This window comes from Salvia splendens, chromosome 11 (assembly GCF_004379255.2).
Source record: "Salvia splendens isolate huo1 chromosome 11, SspV2, whole genome shotgun sequence".
Taxonomy (NCBI): domain Eukaryota; kingdom Viridiplantae; phylum Streptophyta; class Magnoliopsida; order Lamiales; family Lamiaceae; genus Salvia; species Salvia splendens.
The window spans coordinates 26,662,525-26,677,383 of NC_056042.1; the positions used below are offsets into that span (position 1 = coordinate 26,662,525).

Below are 14,859 nucleotides of genomic sequence, written 5' to 3' on the forward strand. Positions count from 1 at the left end.
ATCTACAAATCCATGCCTTATATAGGCTAGAGATGGAGACATGAAAGATCATGACATTAAGACACTACATAAAGAATTTGGGGGTGAAAGGCCAAAGGACTTAGCCACATGAAAGGCCAAAAGCCTATCTCTTTTCCCCACATTTCCCACGTTTCCTACAATACAAACTTGCCGGGCGAAAATTACACGAAAATAAACAAAGGATAATTACACTGAAAAACTGAAACAATTACACGGGAAAATCTGTGGAAAGTGGTTAGCCGAGTCGAGGAGTCCTCTTTCCGCAAGACGAGATACGCCCCGGTAGTGCTCTCGGTTTGGCGTGTCGTCCCCAAAGATAAAACGGCTTCGTCTCTGAAGTAGCAGCACCGCTAACAGTAGAGCTCCGGCGAACCAGAGTAAGGCGGGGGCAGAGCTTCGACGGGAAGATATGCAGAGAGGGAGAGAGCGTGTATGCAAGAATGCTTGTGTATGTTGTATCTAGAATGCAGAGGATGCATGCCTATTTATAGGCCACGTCCACCTGCAGGGGTTGCTGGAGTCAACATACATGATGTCTGTCATCAAGGACTTGACCGTAACCGCCGGGGGTTATTGACTGGTACACTAGCCGTTGGGAGCTGAAGAGACACGATGCACCTGGACACACTACACGACATGATACATCATGGACCATCGGGGTCCAGCGGGGACCCTTTGTCTCCCGTTGTACGACGGGGTCCAGCGGGGACCTTTGGTCTCCCGTTATGCGTCAGGGTCCGGCGGGGACCTTTTGTCTCCCGTCATGCGTCGGGGTCCAGCGGGGACCTTTTGTCTCCCGTCGTGGGCAGCCGGCTTATTCTTCGGCTTGCGGCAGTCTTTGGAAAAATGGTCGGTTTGCCACAGTTGTAGCAGTTGCCTTCAACATTCCTCGCAGGCTGCTTCCCCTTGCCCTTGTCCTTAGCAGTTGGACGGGAGCGTTTGTTGGAGGGACCGCCCCGCTCCAACAGATTGACCTTTGCAACAGGTGGGCCATGGCCCTTAGCCAAACTATCGCGTTTGCGCACCTCTGACTCGATGCACAGTTTCACGATCAAGTCTTCAAGATTCATCTCCTTTCGCTTGTGCTTAAGGTAACTCATGAAGTCCATCCAGCCGGGTGGAAGTTTTTCAATGACCGTGCCCGCCGTGAAAGCTTCAGGCAGGGCCATTCACTCGGCGGCGAGGTCATGGATGATCAGCTGGAACTCTTGAACTTGGTCCATGATTGGTCGGAATCGACTATTTTGTAATCCAAGTACTTGGCTATTACAAATTTCTTAGTGCGTGCATCATCACTACGATACTTCTTATCTAGCATTTCCCACACTTGTTTTGATGTGAGAACAGTGCAATACACGTTGTAGAGACTATCATTTAAATCACTTAAAATAAAGTTTTTACAAAGATAGTCTCCTTTGCGCCAAGCGTCATACTCGACGTACATCTCAACACGTGCCTCGTCCCCACTTGGCGGGGTTGGCTCGTTCTCCTTGAGGAAGTTCACGACCCCCAACGTTGTTATGTAGAACAACATTTTTTGTTGCCATCTCTTGAAATCCGTTCCCGTGAACTTCGATGGCTTTTCGGCGGGTGGCATCATCCTTGGTGCCAGTGGTGCCGAGTTTGTCCCATGAAAGGGACCAAGTCCGTTGCCCCCGTAGAAGCTAACAATAGGTTGGGGCACAGTACCCCCCATAGTTGCGTGGAGCATGGAGGCCCCCGCATTCGTGCCGCCCCCGAAGGATCCAGCACCCGTGCCGACCCTGATGGGTCCAACACCCGTGCCGACCCTGGAGGGTCCAGCACCCGTGCTGCCCCCGAAGGAGCTAGCACCAGTGTTGACCCCAAAGGATCCAACACCTATGCCGTGCCCGAAGGCCCCGACACTCGACCCAATGAATGATCCAATGGAACCATTGAAAGTGGAACCGACCGATCCACTCGAGGTGAATCCTTAAATCGTACCAAATGGGTTGTTAAACACCCAATGGGTTGTTGATGAGGAAGTTGAAAAGCCAGGAGTCGAAATCATCGTTATGTCCGACGACGTGTTGACGGGTGTAACAGGGGACACAGTGGATGGAACGGTGGCAGCGGCGGTAGACGGGTCAGTCGACATCTCCAAGCAAAGGTGTTGATTATGTTCAGTTGGTGTGTGTAAACTTCTTTAGTGGCAAGAATATCTCGTCTTGCGATTGTTGATGAATGAGATACAAACTTGCCAGGCGAAAATTACACGGAAATAAACAAAGGAAAATTACACGGAAAAACTGAAACAATTACACGGGAAAATATGTGGAAAGCGGTAAGCCGAGTCAAGGAGTCCTCTTTCCGCAAGACGAGATACGCTGCTCTCGGTTTGGCATGTCGTCCCCAAAGATAAAACGGCTTCGTCTCTGAAGTAGCAGCACCGCTAGCAGCAGAGCTCCGGCGAACGGGAGTAAGGCGGGGGTAGAGCTTCGACTGGAAGATATGCAGAGAGGGAGAGAGCGTGTATGCACGAATGCTTGTGTATGTTGTGTCTAGAATGCAGAGGATGCATACGTATTTATAGGCCATGTCCACCTGCAGGGGTTGCTGGAGTCAACAGACATGATGTCTGTCATCAAGGCCTTGACCATAACCGTCGGGTTATTGACAGGTGCACTAGCCGTTGGGAGCTGAAGAAACACGACGCACCTGGACACACTACAAGACGGGATACATCATGGACCATCGGGGTCCATCGGGGACCCTTTGTCTCCCGTTGTGCGACGGGGTCTAGCGGGGACCTTTGGTCTCCCGTTATGCGTCGGGGTCCAGCGGGGACCTTTTGTCTCCCGTCATGCGTCGGGGTTCAGCGGGGACCTTTTGTCTCCCGTCATGCGTCTGGGTCCGACGGGAACATGACGTGGACCATGACTACCATGAGTCGGGGTCCATCGAGGATAGCGTGGAGTTTGAGGTGGTCTAAAAAGAACTAGCGGGGCTCGAACTACGCTCAACGACCAGCTCCAAGGCACAAGGCACAAGGCGCCCGGGTCACGGGTCACGGTGCACGGTGCGCTGTGCGCGGCTCGTGGGCGGGCGGCGGCGGGCGCGTGCGCGCGCCTGTGGGCTCTGTCACCCGTCTTGTTCCACGATAATTATTACACATAATAATTCATCTTATTAAATACTTCATCAAAAAAGTTTATCATCCCCGATGTGGGATAATTAACCTTTAGTTAATTAATCCCTTAGTTTTTCTCATAGCTCATTTCTAGCTTTATTGTGACCAGATTTAATATATTATTTCTCACTAACCGGGAATCGGATTTGAGAAAATGAATATACTACGGTCATCTACTCAGAACGTAGATCGACGCTATTGCATTTAATTTCACAAAATTAAATGTCTTGTAACATTTATTATTAGTCAAAAGTCGTTTGACCAAGCACGATTCCAACATATCTGTAACAGTTATGTCTGCCAATCTGCAGGTAACATATTAAATCTGCAGGTAACATATTACCACCACAGTCATCAATTCTGGTTTTTGCCTCCATTTTTTCAGCACCAAATTAATACATTTCCCTCTATTTATTAAATATGGAATTTATGAACTAGCTAGTTATAAAATTTAAAAGTTCAAAAATAACATATTTTCGTTTTCCAGACAAAATTAATGTCATTGGTGAATTAGAGCGGCCGGTTTATTTACCGTGTAATACAATTCTTTTGACATTTATTTATCTTTAAATGTGGCTGGATGGTCACTGCACCAAACATTAACAATAACTTCAAAAGGAACTTTTGTGGTTTCGAAAGGGCCTCACATTTGTTTTTTTGTCGACTTCGTTTGTTAGAAATGAAAATAAAATAAGAGGCCAATTAGGGAATCAAATGTGCATATTATCCTTATTTAAAGGGGACTTCATTCCAGTAACTAGAAATCAAGCAAAGCAATAAACACAATTACACACATTTCTTCTGCATCACAAATGACAATTATACCACTTAAGATGGTAGTATTAGAGCGGGATGAGACTCGAAAAAGTTATGTAAAAAAAGTCACAACCAGAAAAACCAAGTAAAAAATCAACGAAATAGAAACTCAAAATACATTGTCAGAATCAGAGGAGTTTGAAAACTTCATATGCAATAGTTTTGTGCTAACACAACCGAACCCCAAAACTAGTACCACAAACACCACACCCAATCTAGAGGCTAAAAAAGTACTCCCCCATCCCATAAGAATATGCACTCTTTCCTTTTTAGTCTGTCTCACAAGAATATGCACTTTCTAATTTTAGAAAGTATTTTTTCTCTGATGAGGTGAAATTCATTCTCCACTAACAATACCGCTCTCTTACTTTACCAATCTTACATTAAAACTCGTGTCGTCTCCAAAGTGCATATTCTTTGGGGATGGAGAAGTAACAAAATGTGAAACTAAACCGTTAGTTCTCGGCTTCAAGTTGAATGAAGAAAACTAAGGGTTCATCAAGATGGCAATAAGTGGGAGCTTTTGATAATCATGCCAAACATTGATTAATTGTATACATTGTATAGTTCTTGATAGGAGTGAATAATATACATTGAGAGCTGTAACCGTTATAAGGTATATGAAGCTTTGGTTTGTATGAACAAGTGCCATAGAAAGTTAGGTATGTATGATGTGTTGCTACGTTATACTAAAAAATAAATCATATTCTCTCTCTCACAAATAATAGTAACATGCAATATTAGATGGATATATATTACTCCCTCCATCCGCCATTATATGTCTTAATTTTATTTTATTTTTGTCCGTTTACCAATAAATATCTCATTTCACTTTTACCCTTTTTTACAAGTGGTCCTCACATTCTATTCATTCATTTTACTCGCATTTTATTATAAAATCAATATAAAAAGTAGGACTCACATTTCACTAACTTTTTATATCATTTTTATAAAGTTAAATAATTTTTTCAATTCTGAAACGATCAATTTGACATCTATTGGTGGACAAACGAAGTGTAAGAAATTGGTTGGTTGATAATTTTTTATTGGATAAAGAATATTGGTAAGAGTCTAGATATATAGAAATATAAATAAAAGCATTTGTAAAATTAAAAATATAAAATAAATTATGGGATCCTGTTCTAAGAAAGTTTAATATTTCTAGCCCTAGGGATACAAAATAAAATATGTGTTGACTGTTGACTATAGTTAGAAATGATAATATAGCTTTCATTTTTTAAAGGTAGACATTAAACTTTCATTTAAAAATTAACAAATTTAGTGTAAAGAAGAGTGTAAAACCAAGATGTCAAAAAATGAAGGTGGCCAATAAAATGGCTAAGTAAATCTGATCGTGGTTCATCTTCATTCTCTCACCGATATTTCAGAAATAGCTATTGAATTTCTGATTATATTTGTAGTAGCTCAGTAATCCCGGAAAATAGTTAGTTGTCGATTGCAGCTATGGCGTTTCCGCGGATGTTATCGAGCAGCTTAGCATTATCTTCGCCATCGAATCTTTCATGGACACTGCCCAAATTTCAGTTCCATCCTTCCACACGGAGCGTGAATTGCATCTGTAATTGTGGATTATCTGCTGAAGATGATTTGAAATTTGTGCTTCATGATGCGCTTGATTTTTCCGGCATCAATACGGCCCACGCGAGGGTTTTTTCTTTTTCTAATAAATTTCTTATATCCAGTTATGAATTTTTATCTGCTTTAACTAAAAAAGATAGTATGTGGTGTGGTGTATTGATGAGTGGAATAGTTTGTGAAGTCAACTGTTCGATCAATTCTGTTGCGACAATCGGTAGTCTGGAAGGATAATTCTATGTAGGTCGTGATCTATAAGGGAAGCTTTGATATGGTTTATTGCTAATTTTTAAGCTAAATTCAGAATTTATAGTCTGGTCTTCTAAGTTTGAACTTGATTTGATTGTACTAGGTGTGCTTGCTACAGAATTAGAATGCTATTATTGATTTCGTGTTGGTTTTTATCACACTCGAAATTCTGGAATCTTTAAGCAAGTTTTGTATGATAAGCACTGCTGATGGTAGCACATGTTTAAAGTGAATACTGGATGTGCTGTGATTCTTGTTGAGGAATGAGATGGAAATAAAATGATGTGAGTCAATGGTGGTGGTCACATAACTTGTTAACGGAATTTGCATCATGCACAGAATACATATAGGTGGCGTTCGGTTGCCATGACTAATATCATGAGACTATCCATCTAGGATTCAGTTGAAGGGTTCAATCTTATGAACCAAACATGATACATATTTAATCATGAGATTTAATCTTGCCAACCGAACACCCCCATAGTTGTTATATCACAAGATTGGCATATTGTTCGGCAGACCAAGTGCATAACTTTAGTTCTTTTGATTCAGTAATTATTTTTGTTTGTAATGAGATTGATATTTGACTATGCCTCTGTTGAACAGGCTGCAAGGGTAGGTTTTTGCTCGCAGATAAAAAGATTTTCTGAACTTGAGAGAGGAACAAGTATTACTATAAATAGAGGAGTTGATTTAGCCAGAGCAGCTCTTCAAATTGCAGCTGAAGACGACTCCCTTATCTCTCACTCTTCTGTTCCACTTCCAGTTGATGATTTCATTGATAGATTGGACACTCTTTCTATGGGCTATTGTTCTCAATACAGCTCCTCATTTAGATCCACACCAGAAAAATTTCTTGACTGCTTAGAAAGATATCTATACCTCGACAAAGTAAGTTAGGCTTCTCCTTTATGCCTGACACAGTTACAGTTGATTGTGTATTCTATTCTATGTCCTCCACAAGTTGCATTATGAAGATATTAACTGATTATGTTCCCTAACAATAAGCATTTCCATCATCTCTACATCTTTAAGACTCTCATGGAACCATAATGCTTATTCTTTCTGCCTTGGGAACTAGCTGTTGTTCACAGACAATGAGCACATTTCATGGGATAACTGGTCTCTGTAAAGTTTATTTTATGATGGCATTGTAGAATCTGTATATTTGACACTATTTAGATTGTCAACTTTAGCGTGATCTTGTCCTTTTCAGGGTTTCCGAAGAACAAGTACCAGAAACCATGTTGAGCACCGTGCTCTGTATCTGAATTCAGTATGTGTCCTTTCAACATCCATGATTAGTTTGCTCTTAATTCTAATATGATTTATCATCCATGTGAACTGATTTCTTGTACAGGTCTTAACTCATCGTTCTGGCTCTGTTTCAATGCTCTCTCTTATATACTCAGAAATTCTAAAGATGCTTCGCATCTTGGGTGTTCTGAATTTTGATGTTGAAATCTACTTTCCCCATGATTCACATAGTTCTCCAAGAGGATATCTGAAACAAAAGAGCAAAGAATCCGATCAATCACATATTATGACGTCACAATCTTTATTAGTGGAGGTAATAATGCTAATTCATTTTCTAGCCAACTTTATAGCATACATTACTTTCCGGAAGGTCAGTTATGGCCATTCTTCTGAATTTAACCTGCATAATCTTGGGTTAGATATTTTTCTGTTGGTTATGTTTGCTTCACTTTTGTATCTTGGTATTAGAGACTGTTCTAGTCACCAAGTATGTGGAGGACTTTTTCCTGGTCGGTTTGTATGAATATTTTATCTCAACTCAATTGCTTCGGTGCAATCTGTGTCTAAATATGACTAGTAATGTGCTGGTAGACGTCCAACATTTTGTTACTGTGCTTCCAGTTCACCTAGGCTGCCAGATGTCATTATTATCCTTTGCTACTGTAAAAGGAGCATGCCTCTGATTTTGAACTTCAAATCTAATCTGAGATAATGTTTACCTAGGTAAATAACCTTCAAAACTTCAAGAATTCTGTTTATCCTTTTACATGTTTTGACGTAGCTTGAGTAAAGGCGGCAACTTGGCAACCAGTTTATTTATCATCACTTTTTGTGAAATGTGCTATGGCAAAATGACAGTTCCTTAATTTACTTTAGCTAGCTTGGAATTTAAATGTTTGGCGAAACCTCAAGTTTTATGATGAGAAACTAATTGCATGCTTGTGTGTGCCTGGGACTTGGGTTTAATCCATCTCTCTCTGCTGACACACCCACACCCACACCCACAGATCATATATGCTTGTAACCTATCACTCTTGCTTCAACTTGTTCCACGCTTGTTGTTTTGGATTGAATTGTTGCTAATTTTTTCCAATTCTGAAAGTTCTCCTCAATATTGAGTTCCTGGAATCTTTATACTGCATTTGATCCAGAATTGAAGCACTTTGGTCTTGTATGTCTTTAAATCTAGTCAGCTGGGCATGATTATAATAATGTAAACATGCCCTCGGCTGTTTAATTAAATGTAAGTTGTTCCCATTTCGTGCAGATACTGAAAGATTTAAAGAATGCTTTCTGGCCATTTCAACTGAATCATGCTAGGAGTCCATTTCTAAGGGCCGCAGATGCAGCTCACTGTGTCACTGGTTCCAACAATGCTAAAGAAAGGTAGAACCATAACTTAGACACAATCTATATAGTGAAGAATGTTTTCTTTTCCATGCACAATCTTCCACTTCTTTGTTCAATACAGTGCCTCACAGCTTGCCTCTTCCAAGGCTGCCCGCCATCGGCTGCAACGAGGTGTTTGGACTAGTGTTCATTTTGGAGATATGCGTCGTGCATTATCAGGTACCTTACTATATGGATTCCTGTTCCAGTCTTTTCCACTTGGCCTATTCTATCATAAGATTGGTAATGTATTCCAGTAGATTGATGGATTTCTGAAATAAGTCCTAGACATGATACCAGATGATTTTTGGTGAATCTTCATTGTTTACTGCCTAGGTTACTAGAATGGCCAATTCATCTAAACTTGGGTAAATTGCTTTAACAGTCGTCAACTTTGCAAATAGTTTGGTATTTCCCGTAAACTTTCAAAGTTGCATGAAAAGTCATGAACTTTACATTTGGGTGCCGATTTCCCGTGTCGGGTATTCCGGCCATCCGGGAATTATGAGGTGGAGGAATCGCCACCCTACCTATGGAGGAAACGCGATGGGATTGTAGATTGACGAATCGCGACCAGTTACATGTCGCAATGGAGAAGAAAGAGTTGAAATCTCGACGGGAATTGAGATTTCTGTCACATAGAGAAGAGACATAAACTCTAAATTGATATACATTTTAATTTAATTGAAACTAAAAAACGACGTCGTTTTATTGTTCTGCCGGAGATTTTGCCATGTCACGCCTCCGGCGAGCCACGTAGGATTAGTTTTTGCCGAAAATGTACCGGGTCGGGTCGTACGGGAAATTTGCAACACTTGGTAAAGTTCATGACTTTTCATGCAACTTTTAAAGTTTACGGGAAATACCAAACTATTTGCAAAGTTGACGACTTTTGAAGCAATTTACCCTCTAAACTTTAAGATATTTGTGAGGAATACTGAACTTTAACTATGTGCAATGGGAATATTGGATACTTAACAACGATGATGGAATGTAATCAATTTGTTAGCTATTTTACCATATGAACAACATAATATAACCCGAGATGGGCTCTGTGAAGATTCTGGCTTCCATATTCTTGGTGTTCTGTGTTTGTGAAGTGGTTTTCTAGAAGGGGGCTGCTTAATTAAGTGCACTACTGAATTAGAATCCATATTTTTCCAAGACCGTGCAATGGATTACCATAATCATAACAAACTTATGCCTTTACAGCGTGTGAACGCCTTATTTTACTCAAGCGTGACCCTAAGGATCTAAGAGACTATGCTGCTCTCCTCTACCATTGTGAATATTACGAGGAAGCACTGCAGCTCCTTAAGCATTACCAGGACACAAAGGTATAGCTTATAGCTTCCAAAAAAATTGTACATAGTTGTTTTCAGGAGAGTGGCTTGACGTTGCATTTCGTTCTCCAGCAGCAATCTGGTTCGGACATCGAAGTTGAGGAAGATGCCGTGGAGAAACTTGTTGTACGGCTAAACCTGATCTTGATGGAGGTCGGTTGGTCTAGAAAGCAAGAGCATAAAAATACCCTTTTTAACAACTCTGAACCATGGTAATATTCAGGTCCAATCTTATGTTGTAGATGTTGTAGTACTAAGATAATGTATATCTATCATATATCCTTGTAATTGTATAGCTGATCAGTTAATATGTATATGCAACATGCATTGGAAATAATTCAAATGGGAGCCTTCTTATTTTGAGAACTAACTGTAGTTCAATTTCAGTTCAATAAATTATACGCTTTGTTTGATACATTAACTGTGTTAAATATCATGAATTCATCAATGTTTTCGAGCTAGATGCATGGGATTGAAAAGTGGGTTCCCAGATAATTTTTGGGCTGCATTCCTAATCAATAATGGTCCACCAATAGTATTGGTGTTTCAGACAACTGAGGAGGTTTGGATTGGAAAATTAGTATGTATATCTTTCCTACACTTATTGGTTAGGTTTCTTATGCTCATATTAATCTTACACATAATTAGTTAGGTTTCTTATGCTCATATTAGTTCAGTTGAGTGAAGTAAGTTGAATTCCAAATGTGTAAAGTGTACGTTCATTGGTTATAGAGGTGACACGTTCGGTCACAGACTTAGGGATGAGTATAACCGAAAGGTTATTTGCAGCAAAGATGTAGTTTCAAATGAACAGATATTGTACAACGACAGATTGGAGGAATCGAGCTCTAGCAGTTTCGAGCCCCAAGTGTTCGAGCTAAATGTCCTAAACTCAAGTGGGAGAATAAATAGTCGGAAAGCTGAAGTGGTGCTTGATGAAGAATCAAAAACTTCACCACCGAACATTTTGCTGCCTAGACCGACTACAGACAGGCATGCCCGATAGGTACTCTCAACCTCTAGTTTCAATTGTTACTTATTGACAATAGTGAGTCAAAGTGATATGCAGAAGCTTGAGAAGGTGTTGATAAGGCGAAGGTGAAATTTTTTCATGGATGATGAGTTTGGCTGTCTTCTTCCGAATAAAACTAGGAAGCTCGTGGAACTTCCAAAACTAGGAAAACTATTGATTTTGGACACAAAGCAGAATCATCAATTTCGGTTCCTAAATCGAAACCTCTTTGACCCTTCATGGTTAGTTTTGGTTTCACCTTCTGGGAAAGCGAAACGGGTGGTTTAGAACCACTAAAGAAAACTATAAATTATCTCACAAATGTAATAATTGTAAGCATTTATCATATATGTGAAAAGTAAAAACTAGTCTGAATGCTAAGAGTATACATGGTGAAGTACAAAGAATGGGTATATTTACCCTCTATGGTATAATATCTCATCTCCGTTGTTGTGTACAAAGCTTATTTGGTGGGCTTGGACCAAAACATTTGGTACAAAAATGGTAGCTACAAATACAACAAGATCTATCCATTATCAACCGTCTTCTGCGAAGACTCTGAATATGAAGTCTCTAAAGCGTTTGGAATACTGCTTGGGATCCACGGCTGAGATTGAGGTCGGGTCGTACTGGAACGACTTGTAGGCATGCTCGAGCTTTTTGCTGATATCGTAGTCTTGCAAGATGTCGATGATGCCAAACACAAGGATCACGTCGTAGTACTCCCCCGTTGGCTCCCCCACTAGCTGAGCTTCGTCGTTGTTTTTCCTCATTGTCAGCTCAGCTCGTGCAGGCATATGGTCACCTAGTTTGATCGATGCCAACCTGCCACAATCACTTGTCATTTTCTATTAGGAAAAACAAGAAGATTTATTGATTGACTGATTTATATGAGCAGGCTTACTGGCTGAGGTCTGGTGATCCGTTGCCAAGAGGAGTTCGGGCACCTGTGTTTAGGGGCTCCCCGGCATTAGACATGTCTCTAAAGTGAACGCCAACAAGAAGACTGTAATCCATGATTCTTTCTTGTTCAAGTAAGTCACAATCTTTGTCTACTTGTCTGCACAAACATTCATTAGATTCCTTAATGTGACACTAGTTTTGATTGATTACATTAGATTATACTATACCTGCATAAATCTCGGAACCAAGAGTTTTGCAAATGAAATATGAAGTTCAAGTCAAGGTCCTTGAGGGTCGTGGTTGGTTCAATCTCGGATTCAGGCTTGTCAGTTAGGCGGCCGTGGGAGGAGCCTTTCAAGTCGAAGCGTCTGTGGATGGCATATTCCGTGCGAAACAGATTCCCCATGATCACAAACCGCACCTGGTTGGAGCAGTCACATTATGGGAAGAATGGTGATTTCAATAGGGTAAATGGAGAGTGTTGTTGTTACCTTCTTCTGTGCAGCGCCGGTCAACTTAACGCAATGGAGACCGTAAAATTTGGTGACGAGTGTGTTTTCAAAGGCCCGGACGTGCTTATAGTAAGCGGAAAGCATCCTGATAAGCACCTGCTAAAGAATAAGTTCTTGTGTTATACGTAATGTTGTATTTCAAATTCAAAGCAAATAAATTTGAACTCACTTTTGCCTCTGACTTCTTCATGGTCTTGATCATGTATCTGTCGTCGTTGGTCAAGTAGAAGAAACTTCCACTTTTTCCTGGTGACGAAAGCTCTCGGAGGGCATCATTTCCACACAAGGATATCATGTAATCAGCAGCATCTACCTTAAACAATTGTCGAAGTGCCCTAAATGGAAATCACAAGCTATATCTGGTGACTGATTTTCAAGATAAATATTTTGAGAAAACCATAACATAATAAAAAAATCAAACGATTTTTAATAGTCTTGCTATCTAATGAGACAGTACCTCACCTGAAAACCAACGGGCAATAGTCTTTCCATCTAAAATCGCATGATTGGTGAGGCGGGGTGTGCTTGGATCCCGAAGGAGGGAATCGTGTCCATACTTTCTCTCTTGGATCAAAAGCCGATGATTTTAGATCAAGGGTTGTCGATGGAGCCGGTCTTCCCACAGCGTGCCTGTAAATTGCTACACATGAGCCTACAGAAACAATGTGCAGCAACACAAACTAAATTCAAATATTTTGTATCAAGATTTGAAACTGTAGTAAACAAGAAGTAAGAAATCTAAAAACCTATGCTTAACACAATCAAGAATATGTTAGGTGTTAAACAATTGTAGTAGCATTTGCAAAAGTTCATAAAAGGAGAAAAACAGATATAGTGCTAAAAGATAAAGAAAGCAAATCACTTATGTAAGCTCTTTTTCTTCTTTCCACATCCCCACCATTGCCAAATCAATGAAATACCGACTCTCTTTCCCATGTTTCTCCTACCAAACATGTTGCACACAAAAGACATTACCATTTCACATAAATGCATCCTAAAATTACCTTATTCCAAGCTGCAAATTCAGCATGAGGTCATAATTCTTATGCCCTTTCGATATAGTATTCCCCTGCTTCTTGGTTGGCTTGATAACGATATGTGGTCTCCCGCACCCCTTAGGCGCCATATCTAATTCCTGAGACCGCCCCAACCCGGGGGACCCCTCTCCCAAATCCCTAACCGACTCACAGCAAGCACTACTCCCATCAAAACTATACTCAGAGCCTGCATTGCTCAACCCCCCTCCATCCACGGAGCTCGGCCTCAAATTTTTCCCGGCCATATTCTTGAGCAGATCCTCCCCATCACAAGGCCAGTTCAAAATCTTCAGAGAAGGGTGGTCACTCATCTCCTCACCCGGATGGATCCTACAATCACTCAAATTCTCCAAGTACACCTCTTGGGGATCCCAGTCGAAGCTACCCGATTGAGAACTTGATGGATAGTAAGTCCCACTCTGCTCACTCTGATCTTTACTCCACACCCCCACATAGCAACTCCCATCCACCCAACGGAAGGTCCCGTTTCCTCGGGGCAGCCCAGCCTCCCAACCCCCATCATATCTATTCCCATTAGCCCACACCATAGTCCCATTCCCATTCATCCTCCCCCTCCTCCAATGCCCCACATACTGGTTCCCATTGATCCAGCTATACTTTCCCTTCCCATCAGGAAGGCCGCGGCGCCAATGGCCCTCGCATTTATCCCCATTGGCATAGTCACATATCCCCCTACCATGCCTAAGTCCAGACTGCCAAGTCCCACTATACCTCTCATTGGAGGAGCCTACATACACACCACTCCCCTCCATGTAACTATTCTTGAACCCTCCCTCGTACGAGGCCCCCGAAGGCCAAGTGAACTTGCCACGGCCCATCATCCAGCCGCGGTGCCAGTCCCCCTCGTAGATGCAGCCGTCGGCCCAGGAGCACGTGCCGTGGCCGTGGGGCCAGTTGTCCGACCATTGCCCTGAGTAGGTGTCATGGTTGGGGAAGCTCTTGTCGACGTGGGGCACGTCGCTGTCGTCATGCATGTCGTCGTCATCGTCCACGTGGGCAACTGACATTGCTGAAAATATGCTGTTGGTCCTCCTCCTAGCTGAGACTCGAGATTTCTTCAATTTTGCTTCCCACACTTTGACAATGCCGGTCAATCCGTTGCTCATTCTCCTTCAAACAAATCCAATTCTTTTCTGATTTTCTTCAACCTCCCTTTGTCACCCCAAATCATATTTTCTTTCTTTCAACAATCCCAAATCCAATAAATTGACAACACCCATTTTTTTGCAGCAGCACTCGAATGAGATTGAATAATCACTAACACAATGCCAAAATTTTTCCTTTAACTTTTGATTTTGTTAGAAAATGATTGGCCTGTCCGTAGTAAATCTCTTTCCTCAAAATTGGTGTCAAATATTTTTAGGAATGGGAGCTGTTTCATTAATGGACATAATTGGAACAAATCACAAACAGACAGGCTACTTTTCTTTTCTCTGAGGGAATTACTCTTTTTTGGATTGCAAAAATTTGTGTTTCATTATTTCATTTTTACTAAATAAAGCTTCTAATTTTTGACACCAAAGAATTGAGGAAATACATTTTCTTCATTTCC

The 14,859-nt window shown here is 41.3% G+C and overlaps 2 protein-coding genes across 4 annotated transcripts; one reads left to right on the forward strand and one right to left on the reverse strand.

Annotated features, from left to right (window-relative positions):
- The first annotated feature begins 5,267 nt into the window (after positions 1-5,267).
- Positions 5,268-10,188, forward strand: LOC121755676. Of its 3 annotated transcripts, none has more exons than XM_042151013.1 (8): positions 5,268-5,656; positions 6,440-6,724; positions 7,050-7,109; positions 7,194-7,403; positions 8,358-8,476; positions 8,562-8,659; positions 9,692-9,816; positions 9,895-10,188. In XM_042151013.1, the coding sequence occupies exons 1-8, from the start codon at positions 5,453-5,455 to the stop codon at positions 10,036-10,038; spliced, it is 1,245 nt and encodes a 414-aa protein (XP_042006947.1). In that variant the 5' UTR covers positions 5,268-5,452; the 3' UTR covers positions 10,039-10,188. The 3 variants fall into 3 exon arrangements, with proteins under 3 accessions (XP_042006947.1, XP_042006948.1, XP_042006949.1); XM_042151014.1 differs by having other exon boundaries at positions 9,898-10,188; XM_042151015.1 differs by having other exon boundaries at positions 5,462-5,690.
- A 1,044-nt stretch (positions 10,189-11,232) lies between these two features.
- LOC121755650 (phosphatidylinositol 4-phosphate 5-kinase 6-like) lies at positions 11,233-14,413 on the reverse strand. The gene is made up of 7 exons (XM_042150979.1): positions 13,254-14,413; positions 12,712-12,879; positions 12,419-12,584; positions 12,229-12,345; positions 11,965-12,158; positions 11,739-11,894; positions 11,233-11,659 (listed from the first exon to the last, which is right to left on the reverse strand). The coding sequence occupies exons 1-7, from the start codon at positions 14,411-14,413 to the stop codon at positions 11,371-11,373; spliced, it is 2,250 nt and encodes a 749-aa protein (XP_042006913.1). The 3' UTR covers positions 11,233-11,370.
- Positions 14,414-14,859: the final 446 nt, after the last annotated feature.

Bases quoted from the DNA above. Each gene is read 5' to 3' on its own strand.
- LOC121755676 (XM_042151013.1), top strand. From the start codon at position 5,453: ATGGCGTTTCCGCGGATGTTATCGAGCAGCTTAGCATTATCTTCGCCA. The intron at 7,404-8,357 runs GTAATAATGCTA...CATTTCGTGCAG, and splicing joins CACAATCTTTATTAGTGGAG to ATACTGAAAGATTTAAAGAA. The intron at 9,817-9,894 runs GTATAGCTTATA...TTCGTTCTCCAG, and splicing joins AGCATTACCAGGACACAAAG to CAGCAATCTGGTTCGGACAT.
- LOC121755650 (XM_042150979.1), bottom strand. From the start codon at position 14,413: ATGAGCAACGGATTGACCGGCATTGTCAAAGTGTGGGAAGCAAAATTG. The intron at 12,880-13,253 runs GTAATTTTAGGA...AGCAATTTACAG, and splicing joins AATTTGCAGCTTGGAATAAG to GCACGCTGTGGGAAGACCGG. The intron at 12,346-12,418 runs GTGAGTTCAAAT...ATTCTTTAGCAG, and splicing joins TGAAGAAGTCAGAGGCAAAA to GTGCTTATCAGGATGCTTTC.